Source organism: Physella acuta, unplaced genomic scaffold (assembly GCF_028476545.2).
Source record: "Physella acuta isolate Inbredline_101_S28 unplaced genomic scaffold, ASM2847654v3 ptg001138l, whole genome shotgun sequence".
Lineage (NCBI taxonomy): Eukaryota > Metazoa > Mollusca > Gastropoda > Physidae > Physella > Physella acuta.
Genome location: NW_026732655.1, coordinates 534090 through 553033, shown reverse-complemented (window position 1 = coordinate 553033; position 18944 = coordinate 534090). Strand labels below are relative to the sequence as shown.

At 38.7% G+C, this 18944-nt stretch overlaps 1 protein-coding gene across 1 annotated transcript; it reads right to left on the bottom strand.

Annotated features, from left to right (window-relative positions):
- Window positions 1-591: 591 nt before the first annotated feature.
- Window positions 592-18555, bottom strand: LOC131956230 (4-galactosyl-N-acetylglucosaminide 3-alpha-L-fucosyltransferase FUT5). The gene is made up of 4 exons (XM_059320648.1): window positions 18376-18555; window positions 16367-16937; window positions 2343-2467; window positions 592-1301 (listed from the first exon to the last, which is right to left on the bottom strand). Exons 1-4 carry the CDS (start codon window positions 18545-18547, stop codon window positions 607-609), a joined length of 1563 nt encoding a protein of 520 aa, XP_059176631.1. The 5' UTR covers window positions 18548-18555; the 3' UTR covers window positions 592-606.
- Window positions 18556-18944: the final 389 nt, after the last annotated feature.

Genomic DNA, 18944 nt, shown 5'->3' with positions numbered 1-18944 from the left:
ATTTGTTATAGCTCACAATAGCGAATTTAAGCTGAGTCAACAATTTATCAACTTTAAAATACTTTTTTTATCACAGTCTTTGTTTTGAAATGTTGAACACTTTGACTTATATAAAAATACATAATGCTTTGTAAAAATATCCATTTCAATACAGTAAGTTTGTATTGAAAACGATTCGATTGTCTTAGTGCTGTTGTTTTGGTTTTTCAAGTTCCACAGCTAAATACTTAAGCAACACAAGCAGTTAAACATTTGATTATTGTTTGACAGAACTAGACTGTCTTGGGGTTGTGGCACTGGTCTCAGTCATACCTATTCCAGACATTCGGGTACCATCGGCCGTTAAACATTTGATTATTGTTTGAAAAACTTATACTGTCTTATACTGTCTTGCAGGTACCAAGACAAAACTAGACTGTCTTAGGGTTTAGCACTGGTCTTAGACTACCAAGACAAAACTAGACTGTCTTAGAGTTGTGGCACTGGTCTTAGACTACCAAGACAAAACTAGACTGTCTTAGAGTTGTGGCACTGGTCTTAGACTACCAAGACAAAACTAGACTGTCTTAGGGTTGTAGCACTGGTCTTAGACGTACCAAGACAAAACTACACCGTCTTAGGGTTGTGGCACTGGTCTTGCACGTACCAACTCCAGATATCCGGGTACCACTGTACACTGGAGTCTTGCATCATCTTCCGGCACAAGTTGCACGTCCACGGCACCTCCGGCACGGTCCGGTATTTGTTTTTTTCTTCCAGCATCTGCAGGTACAGCTGTTTGTCTTGCGACAACTTCCGCAAATACACGGCCAGCTCTTCCGGTGTATCAAAGTCCGCCGCGTCAACAAAAGTTTTGGGCGGGAAAAAACTTTTGTAGTCTGCTCCGCCCCGGACGACCGGTATGACGTCAACGTCGTGGAAAAGTTTGAAAAATTTCTCCGTGACGTAATCTTTACAGAAAGAATTCTCGAACGCCAGGTAGAAAAAATAGGAATGTGTTAGCATCGGCAGGCATATGTCACTGTCAGCCTGTCGCAGGTTTGTTCCCTTCACGCAGGTGTGGTTCCCGTCCCCACATCTGCCAAAGATGTGGACGTCAAGGATTGATCTCATGCGCTCCACGTACTGCGCGCGCAAACTTCCGGTTCTGCAATGGCTGACGAACCATGCGGCCTGGAAGGTTTTAGACGAGTAAATTTGGTCGTAGTTTTTCTTGGGGACGTCGTAAAGTCTTTCGAGCGTGCCGTACAGCTGGGGGATGTCTGAGTCTAGGCGGAAGGTCAAGGTCCAGTTGAACTGACCTAGTTTAAAGGAAATAATTGAAAAAAAAAACGAGTTTCAGATTTCAAAATTTTGTGTTGTGCAATAATTGTAAAATTTTACAGAAGCATCTTCATAGTGAGACCGAAAATTCCAACAAATAAAATATTTAGCTCACATAGCCAACATTACATCAACAAACCCACTTATATAACTAATGAACATAGAAACTAACCGGCTAACCATAAATCGACGACCACAAAGTAAAACACAACCCTGCCAAGTCAACCACAGTCCAATGACCCCAGGTACCCACAGGCGAATAACCAACGAGCTAAATACAAACCAGCTTTAAATACCACAGAACAGTAATCCCCCACCACCACCACAGCTAGTTAGAGATCAATGACCTCAAGTTAACCACAGTTCAATAGCCCCAGGTACCCACAGGTGAACAACCACCTAGCTATATACAAAACTCAGCTAACCAAATTCTCTCCCCCCCTGCCCCATATAATCACAAATCAATAAGCCACTAATCTAACTTAAGAACAAAGAAAATACCTTGCTAATTATACATCGACGACCACAAAGTAAAACATAAAACTATCAAGCTAACCACAGATCACTGACTCATTTCCTCTAAAAACAGATCAAAGACCCCCATCTAACCGCAGTTCAATAACCACCAAACTAAAAACAAACCTTCTCAGCTACCATAGATCAGACACCCCCCTCCCTACCACCACAGCTAACCATTTATGTGACCCCCAGCTAGATAGAGATCAATGATCTCAAGTTAACCGCAGTTCAATGACCCACAGGTAACCACAGGTGAATAACCACCTAGTTATATACAAACCAGTTTAGCTACCATAAAACAATACCCCCCCCCACCACAACTAAACACTGATCACTGACCCCCCCCCCCAGCTAACAATAGATGAATGACGACAAGTTAACCATATTTCAATAACCACCTAGCATTATATACAAACCTGCACAGCTATCACAGAACGATCACCCACACCCCCACCACCACCCCCCTCCCCCGCCCAGATTACCACAGATCAATAACCCACCATGAAACTGTGTGAAATTCAAAGACCGGAAATTTCCGGCGCGACACGGCGCCTCTGGGGTCATCATGACCCATCTCTGTCCAGGTGGTCTTGTGAACTCTGGCAGCGATTTGTCCTGGTAGACTCTGGAAATAAAAATAAAAAACATTCTGGAATATTCTTTTATATATTGTGTTTACTGTATCAATACATCATATTTAGATAGGCTCACTAAGTCAATACTTATTTTCAGCGCGTTTATAAAATCAATACCTGAAATTTTTCTAAACTAAAAACAACAATAACTTATATTTTTACTACAAAAAATAGAACAAACTGTGCATAACGTGCGTTTCTATACGGATTCAATACAAGGAACTTCTATAGCTAAACAAGCACAAATAATTATCAGCATCGATCAGAAAATTGAAAATTTTTAGTTTTTTTTTTTTCAGTAGCTGTTAACCATCTTGTGCCAATGTTATAAGTGGCGACCATGACGTCACAAACAGAGTTTCTTCCAGGCATCTCATCGGGAGGGCGAAGCCCCCCCCGAAATTTTTTTACCGCCCCCCCCGAACGAAATGAATTTTATATAATTTATATAGAAAATATATACTTTTAACAGTGTCCGCCCCCCCCCGAAGAAAGTCTACAGGCCCCCCGAAAATTTCAAGTGCCCCCCCCCCCCCGGAGAAAAAAGTCTAGAAGAAACACTGGTCACAAAGTCCACTGACCAAAATAACATCTGTACTAAAAATAGCTATCCCCCCCCCCTATTTAAAAAAAACCCTTCCAGATTCAATACGAGACGATTCTTTGTTGTGTTGTATAAGATATGTGTTTGAAACAATACTATGTGATGCTATATTAAATTATGTTTTCATAATAATGTGTTGTCATATATTGATTTGTTGTTTTAATGTGTGTTTTTTCTTTCTTTTTTCTTGTTGTCTGTCGAGTTGCTGCCACATATGGTCTTGTGTTATATGTTGTTCTCATATGTGTTGCTTTCATATATTTAAATATCATAAGTGGTGTTGTTTTTTATTGTGTTGCCTTACGTGTAGTGTTGTCATAAATCGTCTTGTCATTTGTGATATTGTAAAGTATATTTTCTTTATAGTGTTGTCTTATAATTGGTTATCACATATGTTCGTGTCTTATATGGTGTTGTCGTGTATGATGTTGATGGGTATGGTGTTGTCGTGTATGGTGTTGTCGTGTATGGTGTTGTCGTGTATGGTGTTGTAGTGTATGGTGTTTTCATGTATGTTGTTGTCGTGTATGTTGTTGTCGTGTATGGTGTTGTCGTGTATGTTATTGTCGTGTATGGTGTTGTTATGTATAATGTTGTCGTGTATGGTGGTGTCGTGTATGCTGTTGTCGTGTATGCTGTTGTCGTGTATGCTGTTGTCGTGTATGCTGTTGTCGTGTATGCTGTTGTCGTGTATGCTGTTGTCGTGTATGTTGTTGTCGTTTATGCTGTTGTCGTGTATGCTGTTGTCGTGTATGTTGTTGTCGTGTATGCTGTTGTCGTGTATGCTGTTGTCGTGTATGTTGTTGTTGTCGTGTATGGTGTTGTCGTGTATGGTGTTGTCGTGTATGGTGTTGTTGTGTATGGTGTTGTTGTGTATGGTGTTGTGGTGTATGCTGTTGTTGTGTATGGTGTTGTCGTGTATGGTGTTGTTGTGTATGCTGTTGTTGTGTATGGTGTTGTTGTGTATGGTGTTGTTGTGTATGGTGTTGTGGTGTATGCTGTTGTTGTGTATGGTGTTGTCGTGTATGGTGTTGTTGTGTATGCTGTTGTTGTGTATGGTGTTGTTGTGTATGCTGTTGTTGTGTATGCTGTTGTGGTGTATGGTGTTGTTGTGTATGGTGTTGTCGTGTATGGTGTTGTTGTGTATGCTGTTGTGGTGTATGGTGTTGTGGTGTATGGTGTTGTTGTGTATGGTGTTGTCGTGTATGGTGTTGTTGTGTATGCTGTTGTTGTGTATGATGTTGTCGTGTATGATGTTGTCGTGTATAGTGTTGTCGTGTATGGTGTTGTCGTGAATGGTATTGACGTGTGGTATTGTCGTATATGTTGTTGTCGTGTATGTTGTTGTCGTGTATGTTGTTGTCGTGTATGGTGTTGTCGTATATGTTGTTGTCGTGTATGCTGTTGTAGTTTATGATGTTGTCATACATTGTCCTGTTATACATTATCATGTCAAACATCAAGCTGACTCTGTGGACATGTTGATGTCCTCCCTGAAATGTCGATGCCCTGTGACGGATCAGTTCACAGGGACAGGATCTAATGTTTATTAAACGGTCGGTTGGGATTCACGTTTTAGCGTGGGCAGTTTTTTCCAGGTCATTACACGTCACGGTCTATCTGTTTACGAGGGGAGGGAGGATGATAGGGGATGGGAGTGTTGGGGGTGTGGGAGGGGCAGGAGAGCAGAGGCGTAGCGACCCTTACCGGCGCCCGGGGACATACTTTCAATTTGGCGCCCCCCTCGGGAGCAAATTTTCGATTTGCACCCCCCTCGAACTTTTCATTTGCACCCCCCCCCCCCTCAAACTTTCGATTTGCACCCCCCCTCGAACTTTTCATTTGCACCCCCCTCAAACTTTCAATTTGGCGCCCCCCTAAGGTCGGCGCCCGGGGACATATGTCCCCCCCCGCCCCCCCCTCGCTACGCCTCTGCAGGAGAGTAATGGAGGTGGGGGCGGAGGTCAGTTAAAGGGGTGGTATTGATTGAGTTATGAGAGCAGGAGGTGAAGTATTGATGAAGTGTGGAGTTAAAGAGGGATGGTATGTATGGGGTGGGGGGTTGAGAAGGGATGGTATGGATGGGGTGGGTCTAGGGAGGGATGGTATTGATACGGTGGGGAGCTGAGGAGGGATGTTATGGTTGTTGGTAGGGAGGTCATAAGGGCTGGTATGGATAGGGATGGTAAGACAAAAACAGATGTTATTGATGAGGATGGGGTGGTCATTAGGGGGGGGGGGGTGATATTGGTGGGGAAACAGAGGTTAAGAGTGATGGTATTATTTGTGGAGGATGTCATTAGAGATGGTATTATGGGTTGGGGATATCATGAGGGATGGTATTATGATGAAGTGTGGTCAGAATGGATGGTATTGATCAAGTGAAAGGTTGAGAGAGATGGTATTGACGACATAAAAGATGGCAATAACTTCAATTTTGCAATAAGAAATGTAACTCTTATCTTGATTGTTCTAAAATGTATCGAAATCGATCGCAATAAAGACACAAGTTGAGAAAAACATTCCATTAAGAGTTATTCTATTTTGATGGCAGCAGCTGAATTCTATTGGATAGAGGCGGGGATCGGATGATGATTGGGTGGGGTAAACATTGCACTCAGCCAGTAGTGAGAGCTGTTATCTACACCGTGGGCAAAGGGTGAGTTGCCGTTTAGGTTAGTCGGCATTTATGGCAGTCGGCATTTAGGAAAGTCGGCATTTATGGCAGTCGGCATTTAGGCAAGTCGGCATTTAAGGCAGTCGGCATTTAGGCAAGTCGGCATTTAAGGCAGTCGGCATTTAGGCAAATCGGCATAAGACAAGAAGGGATACGGAAAATCTGCGTTTAGGCAAGTTGGTATTTAGGCAAGTCGGTATTTAGGCAAGACGGCATGTAGGCAAAGGGGGTAAGACAACTCGGCACTTAGGCAAGTCGGCATTTAGGGCAGTCGACATTTAGGCAAGTCGGCATGAGGCAAGTCGGTATTTAGGCAAGTCGGTATTTAGGCAAGTAGGCATATAGGAAAATGGGGTAAGACAACTCGGAATTTAGGCATGGCATCAGTATTGTTTAGGGTAGAGGGGTCGAAGGGCAAGTCAGTATTTAGGGGCAGTAGGGATTTAGGCAAATCGGTATTTAGGCAAGTTGGCATTTGGGCAAATCGGTATTTAGGCATGGAAGCAGCAATATTTAAGGTAGAAAATTGGCTTGACATTTTAATGTCAATTTTAGAACCAGATTTGTAAATACTGTATACAGACAATAAGAAATGTTATATTTCAGTGTGTTCAAGAGATGTATTTACTCTATCTGAATCGAGATTCGAGCCGGTCAGCTCTTTTTGTGACCCAGCATGAATGGGTAGACGCTAAGCACTGTGCTTGGGTAAATGTTGTAATTTGTCGATGAACTCTACTTCATCCATCCCATTGACCATCCATGCACCTCATTTAGTCTCTAGTGCAGCTCCAAAATACTTTTACTTCTTAAGAAGCCCCGCTCGATAAGAGTAATCTATTGAGTTGTAAAAGTTGAATGATTTGATATCCTGTAAAAGCTGACAATGTATGACTAAAATATTCACAGAGAAGAGACAAAGGCCAATGGTTAACATTTCTACATGTCAAGATTTAGCACAGAATTCATAGACATGAAACACATGTTAATGGTCAACATATCTAAATATCCAGATTTCAGAGGCGTAGCGACCATTCTCTGCAACCGGTGACAAACTTTCAATTTGGCGCCCCCCTCGGGAGCAAATTTTTGCATCCCCCCCCTCAAACTTTTGCACCCCCATCCCCTCAAGCTTTCGATTTGCACCCCCCTCTCAAATTATTTTTAATGCACAAATGCAGCTAAAATGACATTTTAATTTCTTTTTCTAACCCATTTTGGCGCCCCCTAAGGTCGGCGCCCGTGGACATATGTACTTCCCGCCCCCCCCCCCCCCCCCCCCACTCGCAACGCCTCTGCCAGATATAGAACAGAATTCATGGACATAAAACATAGACCAACGGTCAACATATCTACATTCTACGAACCACCACATAATTCAAAGACACGAACCACTGTGCATCGATCAATACCTCCCCATCCCACCTCCAACTTACACGATACAACAAAAATCATTGCTAAAAATAATCTCCCCACTAAAAAGCCTCTCCCAAGCAGAAAAACAATATCGTTATGAATCAACAGATAAATCAAACAGAAATAATGCAGCATTTCTGGCACAGGCAAGCCTATTCCCAAACGTCAGCCAGACGTATACAACGTTTGAGTTCCCGCGTAAATCGATCCGGGGTTGAATGTTTGGTTGGGGATAAGGGGAGATGATTTTACAAGCAGACGTGGATTAACACAGGGGGAATAACTATCCGTTGCTGCTTTAATTGGTTTTAAAATTAGTTTTTTTCGACTGAGTGTTTTTTTAAGGAATTAAAAAAAAAACCGTAGTTTTGGGTTTCAAGAGGTTGTTAACATTATTTGTTGTAGTATAATGTATATAAGTGATCTTGTACATATAACAGGGAGAAAGAAAAGGGAGGTAATTTATCGTTTTGTTGTTTTGTGTTACACTAGACTGGGAGGTAGTATAAATTATGGTTGGTAGAACAGGATGATATTGCTGACATTTTTAAAATTAAAAAAAAAAACTTCTCAATGTTAAAAAAAATGTAAAAACTTATTTTTCCCTAAAATTATGTGAATTTATTATTTTTTAAAAATAATTTATGTTCATTATCCTCAAATTAAAAACATAAAATCCATTCATCTGTTGTCGTCTTAAAAATATCAATGCATTTAAATTAATCGATAACCAAGCCTCGGCTATATTATACACAAAGGTATCAAAGAAGATTTTAATTGTTTTTTTTAAAGAAACTAAAGTCATAAATTTCGATTGAAAGGATATCTCAAATGTTTTGAAATCAATAAGTAAATACTTAATGAGATGAATATCCCCGAATGAACTGTAAATAATTGTAATAAAAGTCAGAATTTCATTTTGAACAGGTTCAATACAATCAAGAGGGACTTATGATCATTTGACTTTATTAAAAAGTCGGTTTTCATATATCGATTAGCGATTGAAGTTTTGATCTTATGAATGGCTAACATTACTTGAGGTATTGATTGACATTTTAAATAAGTAAACTCTAAGAAAGTGAAGTTTGTGATGAAGACTGTACATTTATTGTCTTAAAAGGTGGTAGGTTCTGGGGAAAAAAACGAAAAGAAAAAAATACTTCTTAATCAATAAGCTCTTTTAATTTATATGTGTGTATCTATGTTAGGGTACTTAAGGGAAAATATACATCAGGGACTTTACTTAACATAATGTTGCCATGGCAATGGGGGCCATCTTGTAAAGAAAACATTTTGTGGGATCTTATGGTTAAAAACGTATCATATATATTTATTCCGAATTTCGAGAATTTGAAAAAAAACAATTCCAGAGTGTTTTCTGTTACAAACACTAGTCCGCTCACTATTCTAGAGTTTGTAAAAGAAGGATCAATGATGATTTTATCATCAAATATAATGTTAGTTTTTTAACCTTGAGGCCTACACAAAAGATTGTTTTAAGATGACCGGAATTACCATGGCAACCATACTTTCGGAATAGACAGTAATGCATGGAAATACTTTCCTTTAAGTATCATAACATAGATACACACACATACATAAAATAAGGCTTATTAAGAAGTTTAGTTTTTTCCAGCGCATACCCTCTTAAATATTTGTAGAATGTGGTAAAGACTTTTCAATCGTGGTCTTTAAATATGTGAAGTTTGGGGTAGCCTTATATTTATTGTATTAAATATGTGTTGTTTGTGGTGAAGGCTTAACAATTGTTGAAATATTTGCATTTTAACAAATTTTATGTTAATGTTATCAGTAACTAGTTACTGTTTAAAAAAAAAATTCGAATTTTCAAGGCTATAAGTCACGTTAGGTTCAGTCTAAGTCAAGTAGGATTGCCTTTAGTCGAGGTATTAGCCAAACTGAGCATTCTCTACGTGTAGTATTCGAGTGATTGATACGAACCAAACACGTTAGCCCAGAATCAGCAGACTAAATTTGTCAGGCTACGGTTACAACCCGGGTCTAATTGATAAAATGTCAGTGTCTGCTCCTAGTCGAGTAATTTTTTTTTTCAATGGCAGACGTGAAGTTAATTTGGTTTTTATATCTCACATGTGGGTAGTGTCGGATGAAGTTACGGATGTGTGTGTATGAGTGTGGGTGTGTGTGTGTGAGAGAGAGAGTGTAAGTGTGAGTGTGCGTGTGCGTGTGAGGTAGTGTGGTTAGATAAGAGCAATTCAGAATCGGACAATGTAAATGAAATGTTCGATCTACTAGTTTTTATACTTGTAACCAACGGACCAAAATGGAAACTATAAAACCCAACTACTTGGTTAGGCCGCTTTGTTTCTTTCTACTAGTTTATATATTTCTACCCAACTTACCAAAATTGAAACTATAAAACCCAACTACTAGGTTAGGCCGCTTTGTTTGATCTACTAGTTTATATACTTGTAACCAATGGACCAGTTTTTAATGTTATGGTTACAAAAGTTAGTATATTATTTATTATTAACTGTAGCGTACGCAGGGGGGGGAGCAGGGGGAGCGGCCGCTCCCCCTCTGGCCATTTTCAGCAAAGTGGCGCCTTTTTGGAAACTTTTAAACTCAAAGTTTTAAACTGATATTTGTTAAAAAATATTTTTGGTCGGCACATCTATGTAAATCACAAAATTTCTTTTCATGCAATAACTAAGCATTTTTGTACTAGTCTAGTAGTGTATACGTTTACAACACGTATTAACAGCTACATCAGTTGCCATTCTAAAAATAACCATTACGATGTAGTGCAATGTTTAAAAAAACCTCTACGGTAGTACCACTTTACAAGAGGGGTGTTAAGTTTAAGGCAACTGTATAAAGTATTTGCTTACGAATAATTGAATTAGAAAATGTTATTGTTATACATAAAACTTCACACATAATTACTTTATAGATACAGTTTGACTCGTGTGATTAATTTTTAAAAAATTACAATACAGAAACTAATACAACTGATGTGGCACCTCTATTTAAATTTACTTATGAGCAAACTGCGTAGTGGTGGGGACATTTTGACAAGGCCAACAACGTCATCACGATGAAGTAGTAGATCTAGTATTCTTAACGTTTTGGGCGATAGTGATTACGATTACAAATTATATGAAACTGTTACAACCCCCCCCCCCTCCCACATGGACCCCTCTGTAAAAAAAATATTGTCACAATATCACTGCTAGTTATTTAAATCTATTTCTGTAATATATATTTGTGCAATATATATGTATGTTTAAACAGTCATCTAAAAACTGACGCTATGTTCACTCTGAGTTGGTTATTCCCCCCCCCCCCCACACACACCTCACCACCACAATTGTGTAGAGCGACATTAATGTCACACCTAGGTATACACTGGGTTGGATAGTTGACCTAAAGTGAAAGGACAGTAGTGAATGAAGTTGAACCCACCCACCCCCCCAACCCACCCCGAACTGATCTATTTAGTACATGGTAATGATGTACCAAAGTACCATGCCGCCAGAAAATTAGCTTTTCAAACGTAAAACTCTGTGAATATTGTTTTTGCAATTACCAGTAAAAAGGTGTTTGATCAATACTATGTTAAAAATGATCTTTAAAGAACGCAAAGAAGCAGTAGTTAATTAAAAGATATGATCTGAACTAAAAAGACCATTAGTTAGATTAAACATAGACTGTTATTCCGAATGGTATCCTATTTTAACTAAAAGCGTGGTTTTATACCGACTCTGATTTTAAAAACTTTCATTATGCTGTAATACTTTAGCATTTATGATGACGATATATTAAATTCTGATTATAGACAAAAAAAATTTGTAAACAAGAATATTTTTAAACAATTTCATTATATTCTAAAGTAAAATATTTATTTGTTTTGATATTTATAATTAAATGTGTAGATATATACATATTTATATTAAGAGAGTGATTATTTCCCCTATTTCGATTGTCTTAAATAATTTCCCAGGAATTATTATGTAAGAAATTTTTTTTTACAAGACTTATGAAACAGATTGTGTTACGTTCATTGTTTTTGGTTGTAGTGTGTGTATGTATATATATATATTTTTGTTTAGATTGATACAATTTTTGTTTTGTCGGCCTACATAGTGTGTTTTTTCTTATTTCTTCAGAGTGCTACTTTCAATTTATTTTACATCATAGCGAAGTAATGACATACAGCTAGTAATATTATATATATATATATATATATATATATATATATATATATATATATATATATATAAAATATATAATACACGTATTTAGAACGTGTTAAAAATTCGGCGCCTTTTTTTGCTCTTTTCGCTCCCCCTACAATGAAAACCTGGATACGCCTCTGGCTGGTGGTAAAATACAACACACAACTTCAACGGTCTGATAACAAATGTGACAAAAAGCTGCTTGTTTAAAACTTTGCAGCCGTGGGCGGGTGAATTTGACCTGTGTTTTAGCTACTTCAAAAAGGATTTTTAAATCTTTTAATCCTCTTCCTGGGCAGCTGATGTTTGAGGAGGGGGGGGGATCAAAGCTTTGTCACTGTTTTGTTGATCCATACTGTTCATTATAATCCTTGCACGTGTTTTTATAAGCGTATTAACGGCACAGTTGGATTGTTTGAGCGAGTACTCGTAGTTCTACTCAACGTTTTTATGTATATCCAGATTTCCATTCACTTTTAAAAAAAATAATTACAAAATCGATTGGAACTGTGAAAGCGTGTGAAAGCTGGATTTCATTTTTTACCCACAGAAAACCAGAGCATTAGCTAATGAATAATACAGGACAAAAAATGCATTATTTATTTATATTTTGTTTCTGTTTATAATAGTAGTCACAGTGGCGTAGCGAGGTCGGGTGTCACCCGGTGCGGCACTTAATGGTGTCACCCCCAGAGGCGTAGCGACCCTTCCCGGGGACAAATTTTCGATTTGCACCCCCTCAGGCTTTCGATTAGCACACCCCCCTCAAGTTTTCTCTATATATTTTGCTATTTTTTGCCTTGGTGTCACCCCCCTAAATGTTGTCACCCGGTGCGGTCCGCACCCCCGCCCCCCCCCCCTCGCTACGCCTCTGAGTAGTCATTCATGGTAATATTGGCAATAGCAGCGGATTATTGTCGTTAGTGTCTCTCTGGTTTAATGCAGCTACAAAGGATAATTGTAATAACTTTTTCTAAAAACTTAAAGAATGATTAGCATGTTTGTTTTTGCCGTAGTAAAAATAGTAAAATAATAATTATTTTAATTTGATGCAATCCCCACCACCCCTACTCCCACGTCTTTTAATTTTTCTCCTAGGGTCGGTACCGCTTCTCCCCTCTCCAAACATCAACAATTTTAAAAACATCTAGACCAATGAGATGACACGTAACTGAGAGAGCTACAGCCACGAGATACAAGGCGTTCAATGATTGGCTGGCGTTTATTACTTCGCGGTCTTCACTGCCGGAATATTAGTCCATGAATTTTTAATTACTTCTGTCTGGCAGGTGGTTGCAGGTGTCACGTGATTACCGTAATGGAGCTACGATGGAAGTTTCTAGACGCGGGAGAGCAAAAAAAAATCGATCGCTTCTCCAGTTAAAAATAATTTTCTTATCTATTGACAAAACATCAGCCACGTAGGTCAGTGGCGTAGGCAGGGGGGGGGTTAGGGGGGGTCATAACCCCCCCCCCCATAGACCCCTCGGTATATATAAAAAGTATGAGGGGGGGTGCAAATCGAAAGTTTGAGGGGGGGGGGGGGTGCAAATCGAAAGTTTGAGGGGGGGGGGGGGGGGGTGCAAATCGAAAGTTTGAGGGGGGGGGTGCAAATCGAAAGTTTGAGGGGGGGGGGGGTGCAAATCGAAAGTTTGTCCCCGGGTAAAAATTGGAACCCCCCCCTTGAGACGATCCTGGCTACGCCACTGACGTAGGTTTAATTACCAATGTCGTTTCTTAGAACAAGAAACACATGTTTGATGCCGGTATATATATATATATATATATATATATATATATATATATATATATATATATATATATATATATATATATATAATGAACACTCAAAACAGTAAGTGTAAAATGGAGGATTTCGACAAAAACAACCATTTTGGTCTAACTTCGCAACGTCCGTTTGTTTGTGGATTTGTGGCAAATCTTGTTACTTATTTTGACCAACTTCTAATAAAGCGATTTCGTTCAAACTTCCCAGATACGTTTTTCTTAAATGACGATGCATGATTATAATTTTTAAATTTAATTACAGTGACAATTCAATTTTAAAATTACTTTATTCAAAATAAAATAGGGGAGATAATCAGATAAATCCTAGCAAGCGATCGCTTGACCAAAAGGACCTCCGTGAGTGAACTGTCACGGTTGACTGGTTTCACTCCGCGCGTTGACTATGAACGACTGTAAGGTGCAGTCAACTATCTGTTAAAGATCACAAGCTACTGATCAGGTTATAACGCAACTGCTTTGAGTCTTAGCTGTAGTGTCATCTTCATTTCGAGCGAACGACTAAAAAGTGTACAATAAAATTAATATAAAAAAAACAACCTTTATAACAAGATTTTAAATGCATTGAAATTTTTTTTTAAAATGTGGTCGTTTAATTATCAGTTATATAAGAGTTCTTATGATCAACTAAAGCTTATTTTGAAATTTTTTTCCAGTTCATTTAAAAAGTGTTTATCTTTATTTTATCATAACTCTGAACACAGCTTGATTTGACACTATCAGAAGAGGTAATCCTATGTGTACGAAAACATAACGTAAAACTTCTACAAAAAATCTGAGCATATGGAGTATCTCATTTGTGTCAATAATTAAAATCTGTTCGATGAAACTGGGAAACATCTTTTATACCTACATATGTTGTCGTTTTAATATATAAATACATTTTAATGTATCGAGCCCGCAAAACATTTTTTAATCAATACAGTTTTATCAATTATTCCCCCCCCCCCCCCCAGGCGTTCGATGTTATTTGCTCACCAATTTTATGACCCAATCAAGTTACAGACAGCAGAAAATAAAAATCTACTGCTTGTACACACACCTCGTACCCCATGGTTATGCCATTAGTTTAATGCTTGTACACATAGCATCTATGCTATCGGCCTTCAGTTTGTACACACATCACGTACGCCGTGGTTATGCCATTAGTTTAATGCTTGTACACATATCATCTATGCTATCAGCCTTCAGTTTGTACACTCATCAAGTTACCCGTGGTTATACCACCAGGCTAGTGCTTGTACACATATCATCTATGCTATCGGCCTTCAGTTTGTACACACACCACGTACACCAGGGTTATGCCATCAGTCCAGTAGTTGTACACTTATTCTCTATCTGGTCAGCCTACATCTCGTACACAAAGTATCTACCCCATTGTTATGCTATGAACCTACATCTTCAACACCCATCATCTACCCATTGTTATGCCATCAGACCCATCATCTACCCATTGTTATGCCATCAGACCCATCATCTACCCATCGTTATGCCATCAGACCCATCATCTACCCATTGTTATGCCATCAGACCCATCATCTACCCATCGTTATGCCATCAGACCCATCATCTACCCATTGTTATGCCATCAGACCCATCATCTACCCATTGTTATGCCATCAGACCCATCATCTACCCATTGTTATGCCATCAGACCCATCATCTACCCCATTGTTATGCCATCAGACTCATCATCTACCCATTGTTATGCCATCAGACCCATCATCTACCCATTGTTATGCCATCCGACCCATCATCTACCCATTGTTATGCCATCAGACCCATCATATACCCCATTGTTATGCTATCATTCCAGTGCTTGTAAACCTAATCTCTAGCATATTGTTACAATGTATTCTCGTGTCATTTGGAGCATTGTTTTTCTCCTATATCATTGTGTTTCTGAGCGTGTAATTGCTATCATTGCATTCGAATTGCTAATCAATTTCTGTTTAGTATCCAGGTTTTTTAACGTTGGACTGGAGGGGGGGGGGGGGGGGGGGGTGGAGGTGGGTCAGAACTGGTAAGCTGGCGTTTTGTTTTCCGAAAGGGGTGCAATAAACACTCTGGGTACATCTATGAGTTGAGATCACAGAAGACTAAATAGATATTATTTTCTGGTTTTAAATTGGGGATTTTTTTCTTAACAAAGTTTAAATACGTTTTGATAGCACGGGATTTTGATATTTTAAGAGGGAGTGGTCCAAACCATGTTGGATCTAGACGCTTATGTAACACCGGGAACAAGTTCAAATACCGCCTTATTAATATAATAACATAATCTTAACGCTAGGCTAACCCGAAAGTCTCGAGTTCGAATCCGGGTTCCAGCCAGTATAAGAGTCCACTCAGCTCTGATGGGTACCCAACTCATGTTAGGGAAAGTACAGGCGGCTGGGCAAAGTGCTGACCAAACCTTCTATTCATATGCTGAGGTCAAGAAACAGATGTACTCTACTTCATCTGACTAATGGATAGCTAGGTCTAAAGATGATTATTTACATCATTTGAAGCCATTCCTCTATGAGGAAATGACGTCTTGTGAAGTTTTTCTTTTGGGAAAAGGACATTGCACACCATCTTAACAATGAGAAAATGACTTCTCATTCAGACGTCAAAATGAGGAAATGACTTCTCCTTCAAATGTCAAAAAAATGACTTCTCATTCAGACGCCACAATAAGAATATGACATCCCTTTTAACTACAGCAACGCAAAAATGACGTCCGTAGAACTACAACAATGAGAAAATGACGTCCACTACAACTACAACAATGAGAAAAGACGTCCCTTACAACTACAACAATGAGAAAAATGACGTCCCGTACAACTACAAAAATGAGAAAATGACGTCCCTTACAACTTCAATGAGAAAATGGCGTCCCGTACACCTACAAGGAGAAAATGACGTCCCTTACAAATACAACGTAAAAATGACGTCTCTTACAACTACAACAATGAGAAAATGACGTCCCCTACAACTACAAGAATGAGAAAATGACGTCCCCTACGACTATAACAATGAGAAAATAACGTCCCTTACAACTACAAGAATGAGAAAATGACGTCCCTTAGAGCTACAACAATAAGAAAATGACGTCCCTTACAACAACAACAATGAGAAAATGACGTCCCTAAAGCCCTACAGCAGAACAGCACTGACTTACTTGAAGGGAATGAACACCAGGACGTCTGCAGTCCGCCAGTCGGACGTGTACGTGCATGACGTCATCAGACAGCCGCGCTGGTGCAGCACCGTGGCGTAGAAGCACGGCCGTCTGGTGTTGTTGCACGGCATCACGATAGAGAACGTCCTAGCCCGAACAGGTTTCGAACCCGGCTCTTTCACGATGAATTTCTCATTACGGGATAAAGGGTTGGAGCTGAAGCTGCTAGTTCCGGTCTGTCTGCGCATGTACTGTTCTATATTTAGCTTCAAGTTCGTGGTGTTCTGTAAGCTGGTTATAGATGAAAATCGAGGATCTTTGTAAACGATGAATGGAGATACAAAGGTGTCTTTTGGTGTGTCGGGTCTATTATTATCAGGTGTGTCTTCTGAATTCCCCTCCTGTGTGTCTTGGTGAGCAAGTGCTGATGTGTCTTTACGGACATTTGTATACTGATATGAGGCAACGCTTCGACCCCCTGCCTTGACCTGCCAGTGTCCCCGGGGGTCATCAGACCCAAGTGACCCCTCTGACCCAGGGGTTTCCCTCTCTATATCCACCAGAGTAATTTCTGTTGAATAAAACATCACAATATTAACGCCAAAAAGTTTTTGAAAATCCAAACCTTTAAATTAATAGGATAAAACTTCCAAACTTCAAAAGTATTTTAAAAAATGTAAACCCAAAATTCAATCAAATGAAAAATATAAAGTGTAATGATAATAAGCTAAATATTTGAATGTTTAAGTAAATTTGTAATATTTAGACTACTGAGGCAGTAAAAAACCATATAGATGGACGAGGAAAACAATAATAAATGGTGATAATATCTAAAAAAATATTAAAGTACATTTTAATGTATAGTAAGTAAAGTAAAGTTTCCCTTTCAAATCTGACGGTCTATGGGGCAAGTGAAGTAGAGTTCACTTGTTTCTGTGACCTCGGCATATGAAGAGATAGTGTGGTCAGCACTATGCCCAGCCGCCTTTACTCTACCTAACGTGAGTTAGGTACCCATCAGAGTTGGGTGGACTCAGGGACGGTCTACTGACCACTCCGTCCCACTTTAATGTATAGTAGACTCACTAAAAATATGACTTGTATATTTTGAATAATTATGCTTTTAAATCTTTTTAGTATTATTTTCTTTGAATTTAATTTTAATATATTGTCAAGAAATCAGAAAAAAATCACTTATGTATATTGCATAATTAAACATTTTACCTATCTTCCAATTAAACGTTTCTATTAATTACAATTTTATATATTTGCAAGAAACCCGAAAAAAATAGAACTTTGTTGTTTTTAACTGCAAGTAGCCGGTAATAAAATTGTATTTTCATTGACAGCAGAGTGTTAAAAGAACAACAAAAATCAATATAGCAGATGTTACGTTAAAGTTGAGTTTAGTTAAAATATTTTTACAAACTTTACACCAACGATAATTCTACGCACTAAAATGAGAAAGTTCTATAAAACCTGCTTCCATTCATATTAAAATAATAATATTCTCTCCAGAAATAATTCAATATTCTAGCGACAAAGCTAAAACGACTTTTTATTTATCTAAAAATACTTTTTAATATCTAAAAATTTTAAAAACTTCTCCAAACACGACATGTAAAATGAAACCCAGACAAACAGAGAAACAATATTGTATGACTATCATACTCAAATTTAAAAAAAACAAAAACAAACTTAGTATAAGAAAAAAAATATTGATCAATCAAGTTTAAGCGCTAGACTTCTTGACACTAGTGTGTATTACACTTAACGTTACATGTTACATTAATCTGTTTTTGAACATTACATGTCTGGCCTTCACTAATTAACACTAATGTATTACATAGTTAGCAATTAGTGTCATTATATAATGACAGTAATCTTGTAATTATTTTCAGCAATACATATTTACTAGTAGAACCCACGATGCAAAATACATTTATAAGTTATGTGAATGAAAACTAAACAAATCACACAAAAAAAAAAAGCAATTAAAAAAAACCTACCTGGCTCATTGGTATCCGAACTCAGGACCGAGTAATTCCGGGGTAACGATATGATGAAGGTTTCACTAAAACAAGTTGCGAGTATCATGGACACGACTATCACACAGAGCAGGCTCAAGAAACAGGCGATCTTCCAAGGTGTCTGGCACCGTCTTATCCTCAGTATCGTCATTATTTTGTTGTACCTGGGTCAAAGGTAACTTTACACCTGGGCCAAAGGTAAGTTTACACCTGGGCCAAAGGTAAGTTTACATGGGTTCACACCTGGACCAACTGTAACTTTACACCTGGACCATGGTTAAGTTTACACCTGGACCAAAGGTAACTTTACACCTGAACCTTAGGTAAGTTTACAACTAGACCAACTGTAACATTACAACTAGACCAACTGTAACTTTACACCTGGACCAACTGTAACTTTACACCTGGCCCAACTGTAACTTTACACCTAGACCAACTGTAACTTTACACCTGGACCAACTGTAACTTTACACCTGGACCAACTGTAACTTTACACCTGGGCCAAAGGTAACTTGACACCTGGACCAACTGTAACTTTACACCTGGAC